This window comes from Fringilla coelebs, assembly GCF_963513975.1.
Source record: "Fringilla coelebs genome assembly, chromosome: 3".
Taxonomy (NCBI): Eukaryota; Metazoa; Chordata; class Aves; order Passeriformes; family Fringillidae; genus Fringilla; species Fringilla coelebs.
In genome coordinates this window covers 66,598,884-66,612,386 of record NC_140030.1, presented here as the reverse complement: position 1 = coordinate 66,612,386, position 13,503 = coordinate 66,598,884, and the positions used below count along the sequence as shown (strand labels likewise).

Sequence of the window (13,503 nt, the reverse complement as noted above, 5' to 3'; positions counted from 1 at the left end):
TCCCTGGTGGGAGAAGCAGACATCTCAAAGACAATTTTCAGAGAAGTGCTAGTATATTCCCATGTCCTTGGAAGCAAAATTTCCTGTCATTTCCTATTGAATTCTCTTCTACAACTTGTCTGCCTGAATGCATAGTTACAGTGCTTCTGAATTTTATTAGGAAGCCAAAACACTGAGGATTATTACCTAAGCAAAAGTCCTCCAACCCTCCACCATCTCACCTTCATGACACAATTTAATCAATACCTACCTCCATTTAAATATCCCACCGTCTCTTATTCATGATGCTGAAAAGCCCTGGACCATTGCTATACATGACTATTTCCTATTCAAGAAAGAAAAAAATTAAAAATTGTGGCATTCTATTTTTAAATAATAAATACAAAATATTTATTTTACAGCATTTTCAAGATCATTTTGACAAAAAAGGCAGTTTTCATCAAGCATTTGACAGACCAAAAGAAAGAACAACTACAGAAAGCTTTTTAGCTCATACAGCTGCATACACAAGGTGAGTTCTTGCTCTTTAGATATATTTACGTGTGTGTATGTTTCCAGTTTTAACAATTACAAACTAAAAGCTAATATACTGAATTTCAAGAAAACTCTTACTCATGATATAATTACATTGCAGTAATAAAATCAGTGCTTAATATGTTCAAAGCAGACAGATATGAAAACAGTATAGTACCTTGCCACATTGCCGTTTCCTTATATATACAAATCTGTTAAATTTCTTTTTCTTATCTCTCTCAGATCTCCAAAGACTGGCTTCTTAGTATCTGTGCTACTGACAATGTATGTTTTTGGAAATAGCACAACAGATCTTATACTACAATTGTTAGAAGATAGAATTCATTGCCAGTGCAGTGATCAGCAAAGACAGCATTTTTCTCACTGCTTTAAGGAGTACTCAACATTTTAAATAAAAGAAACAGCAACAGAAAAGATGCCCCTAAAAGCCCCAAGCAGAACAAAAAATCAACCAACTAACCCTCAGGTGTCTTCAATTTATTATAGACACATCAATATACTGACAAAAACTTGTCTTTGGGCAAAGTAATTTCATGCTTTCCACATCAGGACGATGATAGCAATTCGCCACAATACTGCAAGGACCAAACATTGCGAAAAGAGGATGAGGAAAAAAAACTCTCTCTGGTTTTGAATATGAGCAAAACATTCCAAAACCAATACTGCATAATTAGGAAAAAATGATGAGATTTGGATCTTCAGACACAAATTGATAACAAGCAGGACTTTTTAGAATTCAAGTGAAAAGAAATAAAAATACTAGAATTATGATTCGTTTGGAAAACCTCTGGTAGAATGCTCAAAAGAAGCATGGTTAAAATCAAGGTTTGCAACTATATTAACGGGAAGACATTCCATTCCTTTAAAATATTTTTTGAAATAAAATGTGGAACTGTGGGACAGATCATCATCCTCAGCTGAATTCAGCAGCACAAGCAAAGACGATAGCAGCTAAAACTCTGATCTGTGTCTGTATAATAAGCACATTTATAAATAGGGTAATCATCATTATAATTAAGTTCAGGTCCCAGCAATTATACCTGGACTTTTATCATGCCAGTCATTAGGGAGCTTTGGATTAGGCCCATCTCCAGGAAACACATGAAAGATAGAGGAGGAAGAGGGATAAATGACAGAACTACAACTGCCGGGAAGTGACCTTTAAGCTATATTGTATATTAAACACGAGAAGTGAAAGCATAAAAAAAGAACATGCAACTAAACATTATAAAGGGTTTAAAAGAACTGCCAATAGCAAAACCTAGGGATTTATGCACACATTAAGCACTGATGAAATTTCCTGTCCTGACATGATTTCATTTTAAATTATCTGAAGCAGTGAAATAGTTGGATTACTTTTCCTGTCTTGCACCTGCAAGAGTTCTAAAACAGATTTCTTTTTTTTTTTTTTTCCTGGTTAGCCACACTCGCTGCAAAACATGTAAAATAACAAGTTATCAATGCACTGATTATTAATATCATATATCTACTTCATAAAATATCTGCAAAACAAAGCACCCTATTATAAGGGTAACGACTGTCTCAGCTTGTATATGAAAAAAAGGATGTGTCAGCACAGCATACAAACCTTCAAATATCTATCGAATATTTGTACCAATGCGATATAAAAACATGATTTAAACATAAAAATATTCATAGTATATAAGACAATCTTCCAGTGGTAGTTGTTGGACATTACTCTTCACACACACCGTACCCACGCATACAGATACACAAACGTACACTCACTCTCCTGCCTGGAGGCTCCGTAACCCCCAGTGTGGAATTGCCCTTCTTCCAGACTAACAGTTGTTGCTCTAAGTAAACAGCTATTTCTCAATGCATTTGATTCCAAAGTAACAAAGGAATGATGCAATGGCATGGCAAAATGCGTTGTTTTATGAAAAGATAGTCAGTAAATATTGTTCTGCTACAGGAAATGTTGTGTAACAGTTTAGCCACATGGTTTGCAACCTTATACAAAAGGGCAATTTTTTCTAAGTCCTTATCATATTACAAGTACTATGGCAAGACTTTCTTCAGAAACCTCTTGAGTCTTAACTTGATCATATTTCTTGCTCTGTTCACAATCAGCATTAAAAGAAGCCCGAATCCCCCAAAAAGCAGCCTCGTATAAAGAACAAATTGTTCAGATAGGAGTCAGTAAGAGCCATGTGCTTTCACATTATCTCATCTCCTCTCCCCAAAACAAAGTTCCACAGTTATACCACCTGTAGAAACCAGGAAAAAATATTTATGCATATATGTCTCATACACAAGTAGCTTTGTTCCCCTGCAGCACACTCTGCCCTTCCAGCTCCTGGGTGTGTTACTCCCATAGCAGACAGACAGCAGTCGTGAGGTGTGCTAATGACTTCTCCAGGTCGCACTTCCCAGAGTCCTTTTCAAGCATTGCCAAGAAAGGGTGTGAGTAAGTGTGATTATATTCTTTTTCCTGCATGTTTATTCCTTAATTTTTACTTTTTTTTTGCTATAGAAGTTGTTCCTTTAGTTTGTGCTTTGTTGTGGTTTCCTAACATTTTCCCAAAGTACTTTTATTTTAAACAGATAGGTAAGCTTGAGCCCTCAGAATGGATTTTTTATTTTCTTTTTATTTCATTTTAGTTATTTAAGTGCAGGATGAAATTTTTGCCCTGTCATTTGTCACTTTCTTCTCTGCTCCCTCTCCTGCAGCCCTGGGAGGCTTGTCTCCGCAAGTCCTCCCAGTGGGCAGCTGCCAAAGTCCTTCCAGTCTTGTCTCTTGCAGCATCTACAGGGTGGACGAGCTTTGCTTATAATCCCTCAGGATGACAGAGGCGTAGGTCACATCTGGGGGTGTGCAGAGCACCGACTCCGACACGGGGGAGCTGGGCACGGAGCTGCCCGAAGCCACTGAATCCCGGAAAGGGGACGGGGGCGTCAGCGCCGGGGAGTCTTCTAGAGTCAGTTTGCTGGTTGCGGGCTCCTCGTCCTCCTCCTCCTCTGTGCTCTTCTCGTACACATATCCCTGAATGAGCTTCACCTTCTCACTCTCGGCTTCCTCAGCCGGGGGTGACAGGGGTTCCTGGCTGAAGGCGGCCACCTGGAAAGGCTGCAGGGGCGGCTGCTGCGGTGGCGGGGGTGGGCAGGGGGGCCGCACGCCGTTCCCTGAGCCGGGAGGGGGGAGGACAGCGTTGAAGTCGGGGACGCCGGTGGCAAACTTGTTGACCACTCCTTGCAGCTGGTCCATGAGAGACTGTGGCTGCAGGGGCAAGGACTTGGGGGACTGCTCAGGCAAGAAGAGTTGGGTTTCCTCCGCCGTGGCCTGCAGCGGGGGGGTCGTTGCCACCCGCCTGTGCACCACCATGGAAGGACTGTTGGACTGGTTGAGGTGAACGGGCTCTCTGTCTTCTTCCTCCACCACATTGTACAGAGTCTTAGTGCTGATGTCGGTAAAAGTCAGACTTTGGCCGTGGTAGTCTTTAGTGAGGGGTTTGATCACCGCTGTCTGATTGCACCCTGTCTCCTGGTTCTTCACATGCACTGAGAGTCTGTGCCACGTATGTTCCCCCTTTGGATCTTGTCTTCCACCTGGTTCAGACCATGACACAGACTTTCCATTAGAACTATGAATAAAATAAAGATGGTTTATTTGCATTTACATTACAAAGACACAGGCAGTATAACAAACAAGCCTACAAAAACACTGATTGCTTTGACTCATTAGTAAGCCTCCCCCCTCCAGTTTTTCATGTCCTCCCAGAAATACTACATGAGAAAACAACACTATGATTTCCATCCAAAAGTGATTTTGGTTATCCATCCTACAGCCAACCTGGAAAGGCTAGCCTGCGGGAAGGGCTCTGGGAGAGCCATCTGTGGTTTGAGGACTTGAGCTGTCATTTGGTATCTAGGTTTGCTCACCATTTTGCAGGGGAGAAGAAAAAAACCACAGGAAAAAAGTCACAGGAAAAGATTTAATTAAGCCTGATTTGCAGCTTATAGGAAATATTTTCAAGTTGTTGGAAGAAAAACAATCCACAGTCATAGCCTTTGGCAAACTGGGTAGAGAGATAAATTGTTTCTAACCCCCTCCTTTCCCTTTTATTCCCTCTTCCCCTTAGAAACAGATTAGCTAACAGAGAAATGAAGGACTCCCAGGGCCTCTATCAGGTGGGAGGTAAATGCACTTCTTCCCGGGTGACTGTTATTTACAAACCAGGCTAAAATTCTGGGACTGAAAACAGTTGGTTTGTGTGGGAGGAGGAACAAGCAGCAGCATGACCGTGGTGAGTCAAACCCTCTGACTCCTCATATGGGCTGGGTCCCACCAAAACGCTGGGCAGTTTGGCCGAGTGAGGATGTGAGGGTCAGGTCTAACTCTGAGGAGCTGTAGGCTTTTGCATTTCCCTGTACCCTTGAAGGGAGCAGCACTCAAAGCTGAGTGGCAGCTTGTGAGCAGCTGGTGGGAGAGGGAGCTGAGCAGTGTTTTAGAGGACCAAGCAATTGTTTAATTGCAGGTCAGGCAGTAGAGATGGTTCACAAATTCTAAAATACATCATCTGTGTGCAAACCAGAGACGGAGAGAAATTCTGAGATGATTTATTCAAAGCAGCCTCATCTCAGGGTTTCATCCCTCAGGGACCAGAAGCAAGCAAAGAATTGCATTTCAGACCCTGAGACTGCCATGCAGATGGGAGACAGTGAGTGTGAGCCTGGCACAGCAGCCTCACCTCCTGCTTCTGCTCACACCAGAGGAGATCGCTTCCCCTACAGTATTGCAGTATTGCTGTAAGCATTTTGCTTTCCTTGCTCAGACTCTCATGGTCCTGTCTTTTAAGGAGTAAATAAATGCCACTTGAATTTTATAAAAAAACCCATATTGACTGACTTTGTCACAGCCAGAAGAGACTGGTACAAGACATATAGTGTTGTAAATCTGTCAAAACAGAAAAGAAATATACATGACAATGTGTCATTTTTCTGTCAAGCAGTAAGTACTCCTGGAGAAAAAAAAGGATTTTAGATGGATCCAAGCTGGGAAGCTCATCTCCAACTCCAGACTCCAAATGCTGGACCTGTGACTCACCACCTCTGTGGGAACTGGGGCACATTAAAGAGACAATCTAAAAAATTCATAACTCCCCAAAGCATGTAGTTGGTCGGACCTGGAGCTGTTTCAATTTAGAGCTTTAACCTAAGAGATAAGAAAGCCACGTTCTCAACTGAAGAAGGAAATGTTTATATTATACTGATCAATGAAAAGATAAGAATGAAGGCTTAGAACCATTCCTGTTTGCATCAAATGAGCTATGGTACTTTTTTTTTTTTATGTGGTATAAAGATAAGCAAATGAGTGTAACTCTTGGGTGTGAAAGTTTTTTAAAGTAATGTTTAACATGCCAAGAACTCCAAACTCTTCACACAGAAACACATTTGGTCTACTTTAACTTCAAAACAAGTATCTTCTTGTAGAAAGGAAATTAAGTCAAGTGCTCTTGTATTTTGCTGCTGCTGTAGCTTACAATTACTGCAAAGGGCTTTTCTAAAAAAATATTATGATTATCTGCTGCCTTTTGTGCTAAGTCCATTTTGCATCATTTATTTCCTCATATCTAGTTCTGGTGCATCACCTCACTTTTGAATCCCTCCTCACACCATCTGTTTTTTCTCTATCTCATTTTATTTCCAAGATTTTGTATTTTACATCAAAGGCAAGCACAGCTATTTTAAGGAGCTCACTACCTCTGTCTTCAAGTCTTGCTCCTATTTAGTTCATTTCCCTCCCCCTCAATCTCAAATTCTGCTCTTACATCTTTCTTCTGTAGCGCTCTCCATAGTTTCAAGTCAATGGCCGTGCTTAAACTGTGCTGGGACTGCAAGGTCCAAATGTGAGCTAACCATTTCATCTAGATTTGTCTGGTAGCAACTTGCTCCTCGGGGAGAGCTGGTCCTGCTTGCCTCTGCTTGCCAGACCTTACTGCTCATGGTTCCGATGGCCTCATGACAAAGAGCTTTAGGGCTGCAGTGGCTCTCTGTGGGATCCGTTTGACAAGATCCATGGATTATTTGCCTTAGATTATTGTTCCAGCTCTTTCCCTCTACTTGCTATGTCCAGGCACTGCTAGCCTGTTAAGGAGTCACATTTTGAGATGGAGTCCCAAGACGGCCATAGAAATACCTGGGCTCTGTTTTGCTGGATGGCTGGCAGGGGGTCACACCGAGTTTGACACTTGCAGGAAGAATTAATCATTAAAATGCAAGAAGAGCACTTGTTACACTGGAACAAAGAGCAGCCACCTTGAATTTTATTAATTGACATTTGGACAAAAAGCAAAGATGGGTCTGGAAAAGCTCAGACTTGAACCGAGTCTCAGTGAGAGAAGGAGCTGTCTCACTTTTGCAAAGCAATGATGACAATCCTGACTGTGTGGTTACCACTCACTAAGTGATTGCCATCTCCTCTTTGGAAGGAAATATCCATTGGAGTAGGCCAAGATCAAAATAATCTGCCTGGGTTAATGGGAGAAGGGATGGTTTTCCACAAAAAGACAAGAGAGGGTACCGAGCCAGGTCACAGTGACGAGATGGCACCAAGTGGTGGTTTCTTCATTTAATCAGTAGGATGATTACCCAGTTCATATCCACCATGTGTTCATTTATCTTTCCCAACCCTGTCCTTTCTCCTGTCAATTTCTCATAGGATTTAGACTTCACACTTTCTGCACAGAAGTGGACTTCTTGGAGTCTCAAGGGATCTTAAAGTTTGTACTTTCATATACCCAGTGTAACACACCACTTACTATTTCTCCAAATCCTCCCATCTAGCCTACATGTTCAGGCAGATTCCTGGATATCCTATCAGCACATAGGGTGGGTTTGCTTTTGTTTATAGGCAAGAACATACTTTGAATTTAGATGCTTTTTCTCAATTTTCACCACAGCTTTATCTATGTGTTTTGTATTTCAAGGGAAATAGAAGTATTTTTGGTGTGAGCTTTTATGAATTTCATGAGCAGAGCTTTTGCTATTTTTGGTAATTCAAAATTTTGCTACTAATACATGCATTGATCTTTGTAATATACTCTCTGCATGACTCTGGGGCACTTTCAGCTTTCTTTCTTTATTGTAGACACTAAACAAGATGGACAACAACTTCAGATCCTAATAGTTCCTGAAATTCTTTAGAAGAATTGATGCACCCAAGTCTGAGACTATGGTTCAAAATACCCTGTTCAAAAGGGTTCAAAATGCCTACCCAACAGTAAGAGACACGCATAACTTGTAACACAGCTCACTGTTCATTGTTAAGTATCTCCAGATGACCAAAATCTGGTCCCTCCTTGTGACCAGGAGTTCCCCAGACCCAAGTCCAGTTTCAGATCAAGAACAGAGTCCTGCTCTTGCCAGTTCCTAGAGGATCTGACCTTGCTGGCTTCTTCGGAGCAGAGTCAAGTCTGAGTACTCCACAACAGTTGGCTTCTCTCCATACTTCAGGATTCTGAAGATGATTTATGTTAGATTTGGATAGAAAAGGTTTCTTTACATCTCAGAGGCTGAATGCTTCTGAGGTGAAAAATTATTGTCTCATTGATCTAAGGTAAGTTAGACCTCTGATCCTTTTACCAGCAAAGTTATATTCTGAGATCAAGAGCATAGAGAATTAAATCACCTTTGAGTCCTGTGGGCCTGAAACTTTGCCTCTTTTTTTTTTTTTTGCCTTGAATGTTTTATGCATAACAATCCCTAATTGATAGCACATGAAATAGTTAAGCAGGGTGGTATGTCTTCTGATGAGGTTAACTCCAGGAACCCGCAGGTTGGAAAATGGCTTCAGATGCAGTCAGGCAAAGTGCTTGTGAAAGAGCCCTTTCTGTTAAAGCAGGAAGGGACATTCCTCCATCTGTTAAGAGTTTATACCCTGCTTTGTCCTTTCACGATGCCAGAGTTGTGGTCTGCAATCTTCTTCAAGTGGCCATGAGCTGAGGAATAATCTGAATTGATTAAGATTCTTAATCTTGCAGTGATGAGTGATGCAATCATTTGAGCCAGCTTGGTGGTGTTAGACAAGACACAAAGCACAGATTTTATATATATAAGGCTGTTTGTGTTTTTTTAAACAACAATGGTAATTAACCAGAGGAAGAGGTTATGGGAGAAATAATAAATGTTACCTGTCTTTCATTGCCACCCCAATGTTTTGGCCCAACCTGCCTCCTTGTAGTCACTGTGGTAACTGAAATCCCACAGCCAGTAGGAAGCACTGGGATAACCTGGCAGTCCCTTCTATGATGATAAAATTTTAGGAATGAACATAAAATGTGAACTGAGGAGACTATCAACTTTGCCAGGAAAAATTAAGTCTGAAACAGACCCTGAACTTTCTTACCAGCAGCCAAAGGAGGTCAGTGTCAGGTACTGCCCAGTGACCAAATGCTGCTCCTCCCTTCAGAGAGCCCCTTTACAGCCATTGACAGCTGGCTCTGGAGCGTAGCACATGCACAGCTGTCCCTGAGCACTGATCAGCCTTTGGAGGCAAGGGGGTGCAGAACAAAAAGAAATGCCCTCGAATGTTCAAAAGCTGTGCATTGGACAAAACCTTTCTCATCCCTACACAGCACTTGCTGATGGATGCCATCCTAGGGAAGCCACTGGAGGAATTTCTGCCCTGCCCAGAGAGAGGCAGTCAGTAAACTACAGACTTTTTCCAACCCTGCAGTCACATAAGTGGTAATGAGCCTGACTAAAGCTCTGTCCCACTGCTGCCTCACGGTTCCCAGGGCCTAAGCTAACAAGCTGAAAATTTAAGGCTCATACCTGCACTGCAGCGCACTGCAGGTGCTTTGCTGGTATCCCCAAGGTGTCTTCCGTTATTGTCTCCATTTCAGTAAGGCCACTGGGGCACGAAATGTGATTAGGGGAGTGAGCAGATTGTAATCCAGGGTGGTGATACCTCCCTGCACTGAGCAGCTGCTCCTCTCAGAGCTGCCCCAGCCAGCCCTGATGCTCATTAGCAAAGCAAGCCGTGCTGGTCTGCATGTTCCTGCAAGCCTAACTTCTAGAACACTGGTTCTAGGGACTCATTTCTTAAACCTGGGTTGGTAAAATTTCTCTGCACTCTCTCATGAGTGAGGGAGCCATCATCTACCACAGTCCCTATCTGGTGTACACTCAGGATTTTTGCCTCATATAATCACCTAAATGAAAAAAGAAATCACAAACCGATTTCAGCCTTAGCTCATTTACATGATAATCTCTATCTTGGTGACAAGAGGAACTTAAAACTGTTCTCACAGCATGGCTCCAATGCTTTTGTTAGTGCTGTATAATTAGAGAAATGTTTAACCTCCCACTTGTGTTTTTGGAAATTTAAATTACTTAACTAACTTTTCCTTGTTGCTCCCCTCCTCCTTCTACCCACCCCCCTTTTTTTTTGTTTTGGACAAAATTGCCTTGAGCATTGGACACAATATTCTATGTTAATTAGAGCACTGCTTTAAATGTATGATGCAAACTGCTACAAAAAATATAGGAAAATATGATGGTGTCAGACTGTCTTGCCAGGGCAGAACCTGATGATACTTAGAGGTGTTGTGAGTGAGCTCAAGTCCAGTCAAGTCCAAAGCTGCCTTTCCAACTCTCTGGCTGGCCACTGGTTTATGTAAAAGAAATGTAACATAATAATTTCCTTCATAAGCTACTCTAATGCAGAAGTTAAGCATTATTTTATCTGAGTTACAGATAGGCTTTCTAAGGTATATCGAGCCTATTGATAATTGGGGTATTTTTCTCTTTTTTAAATTGAAATCTTAATATTACACAGTCTGTAATGTGGATGAAGTAGCTATGCCTGGGCTGAGTACCCTGTGATGAGATCCTAGTTTCCATCCACAGGGTCTCTAGGCTGGGATCAGACCCATGAGCAGGATCAGAGGTTGGCAGCCCCCCTCACCTCTCTGTTCTGGTCACCCAGATGGGGAAAGCTGGAACCAGGGCCGGGGTCACTCACTTTACATTTGTGCTACCATAGAAGTGAGTTGCTGCTGGGCTCATACCTGGCCCTAGGGGTAGGGAATTACTTCCAAATCCAACTGCTCAGATATAGCCAAATGTCCCAAAATAAGTAGATTTATTTACTTTGAGACATAACAATAATTTTATGTACATAAGCTTTTGTAGAGCTGTGAATTTGGGGAGAGTGGGAGGTGGTGAGAGAAATGGTCAGTGCATTGCTTCAGTGTAGTTGAAGTCCCACAACTTCAGCATGTATCACAAATCTACCTAGCTAAACAGAGGTGTGAGACTATTACACTGATAATGTGTATGAAGGTCTGGCTACTCATGATAATTACTGCTAGAAATCTGTAGTCTCATCTGAAATAAAGAAGCTGTGTCATATTTCAGTCATCCAATATTAGTGAAAAAATTTGCTTCACCTGTGTGTTCATTAGGTGTTTTGAAAAAAAAATCAAATCACTACTAAAGTGTTGCTTTGAGAAAATAATCTAATAGATAATACAAAGTTCAGGATAATAAACAATTTGTTAGAAACAGCAAGAAAATTCATCAAGTGCTCAAGAAATGAAGATGAGAAGCCTGCAAATCAAAGTGAAATTAAAAAGTGCTCTTAGAATAGCTTTTGAATCTGTTTATTTCATTGTTATTAACAAGTAAGGCCCACTGAATATTCAGAATGAATTTATCCTACTGAATAATTTTTGTAATTTTTTTAAGGATAATAAAGTTAATGCATGGGAAAACATGGTGTCCTCTGGTACCAATGGAGAAGCTAATTTTTGTTATCTGAAGGTGTGTGTCATGCTGCAAATTCAAATAAATGTTTATGACAGTGCAGCCAATGCCAATGCCTGAGCTGAAGCATTTATTCTTACAAGCTCAGAAGGGAGCGCATCTGATAGAACCTGGAAACAGAAAAGTACAATGTTTTGAGCAAAGGAACCTGGAAAGCTTAGGAACATACGAAGAAAACACTAGAATTAAGTTCATTTACAAAAAGTGTAGGTGGGTGCAATTAAGGCAAAATGGTCTGTAGGACTGGGAGACTGTGAAGATCAACAACCTTCAAAAAACATTACTTCAAAAGAAATGCCATGGAGCTGCTGTTGAATAAGAAACACTAATTAATGAACTTTGAATAGAATAAAACCACAAAAAATTGCCTGTGAATTCTGTATTTCCCACTCAAAAGCCATGGTGCAGAGATCAGTAGGTCTTTCCTATGAATGCAGTTTAATAGTGATTAGGACTGTTGGAGGTTTTTCCTTGCTTTCTGTAATCCTCTGTGGTTCTGATGGAAAATTATTTGGGCCACAATGTTTTTTACCAAAAAGGTATTGACAAGCTGAAAGCTGTATAGTGAACAGCAATAATAAAACACTGGGGACATAGGACAGAGCGCATGAGATAAAACTAAAATATCCGAATATATTCTGTTTTTTTTCAAGCATCTCAAAGGCATTAACACCAAGGCTGAAAAGTATTTCACATGGCATAGAGATGCCCAACTGAGGCCTTTTAAATGAAGCAAAAAAGGGGCCAAATTATACTGCATGGCCAGAATATTTCCTAGTCAATAGCTGTATCAGAAAAGGAGCAATTCCTTATGAACAGAAAAACCTGTTACTCTGGATATTTCCTGACAAAAAGTGTGCAACCCTTGCAAGGGTAGTGGTCAATGAGGTCGTTCTTCCACAATAACTTGTCAAATTCTCTGGTATACTTGAGAATAACATAAAATCCCAACAGTTTAAATGGGGCTTAAAGAGCCATCAGACTTCCCTTAAAATGCCAGCATTTCGAGTGCTTAACCCTGTGGCAAACTTAGCCAAGTTGCCACAGGAAGCTTAGTCATGAGGCCTCTTGTTTGTAATGTACAGCTCTCCCTAATATGCTGCAGTAGATAAAGCAGCCTGTAAAGCCTGTGGGTTTTTTGGGTGTATCCGAATGTTTCCATGGTAACAAATGTGCAGCTTCAGAAGAAAAGAGCTCTGAAACTCCAAGCTGATGCTTCTGGGGTTTTTTGTTATGATTCTGTATTTTGATGATTCTGCATTTCTAACCAAGTCCAGTGTTGTACAGAGAATGGAGATGAAGATTGGTGAAACAAATGATGCTAAGTATTATATGCATCAAAACACAGAACAGTTTCAAGAGTTTACATCTACTTGCTTGTAGGTGGGAGCTGAGGGAAACCATAGCACATGTGGTGATTTCTAGCATAGCATGTTGGGGTGATGAAGCAGGGCCTCCTAAGGAAATTCTGGACTTAAAAACTGCTGGAGTTCTGGTGAATGAGACTGAGGCTTGAGACCAGGTGGTGGTGATGGGCAGCTGGCGATATGATGGGCAATTGTCTACTGCTCAAACTGGGCCACAGGGAGCTCAGACTGCAGATGGAGGACGTGCCCTTCCCTGAGCCACAGTGCAGCTCTGCCAGTCCTCTGAACATATCAGCCCTGGCTGGAGGGAGAGGGAAGCCTGAGGGGAAGAGACAGGCAGAGAAGCCAAAATAGCAAGCTTCATGCTCAGCAGATCTGAAAAACTCCCCTGCTTCTTGAAGTTGTTCTTATCTGGGCAGCTACCACAAGCATTTGCAGACCCATTGACAGGTTGGAGTCCCACCAGAGGTGTTTCTCAGGAGCTCATGCAAATTAGAATTTTTTTTTCAAAACTGAAAAAAAACATCCCAAGTGTGGTCATGCAAAAAGCAGGAGGTTCAGCTTTCCCTGTGCTCAGGAGTTCCACAGTTTGCGCTCATGCTTTTTGAATAGAATCGGTTGTTGCATTTGCTTTTGCCTCCTAATAGTATGCCTATGTTGGACTCCCATTTGAATTTCCAGACAGACAATTGGTGATCTGTACCCTGAGAATCTGCGGCACTTGTTCCAGTTCAGAAAGAAGAGGCATATGGTTCTGAATAGAAGATAGAAACAAGTAGTTTGCACTGCTCCTTACACTGCCTGCGTACAG

General features: G+C 41.5%; 1 protein-coding gene across 1 annotated transcript in view; it reads right to left on the bottom strand.

Moving 5' to 3' along the window:
• Positions 1-2,975: 2,975 nt before the first annotated feature.
• The window catches only part of GRM1 (glutamate metabotropic receptor 1), a gene marked incomplete at both ends in the record, with an annotated part of 177,674 nt that continues 167,146 nt past the window's right edge, over positions 2,976-13,503 (bottom strand). Inside the window, one exon of the mRNA XM_084201589.1 lies at positions 2,976-4,139. Within this exon, the coding sequence (XP_084057715.1) occupies positions 3,305-4,139 (835 nt within the window). The remainder of the gene's footprint in view (positions 4,140-13,503) is intronic.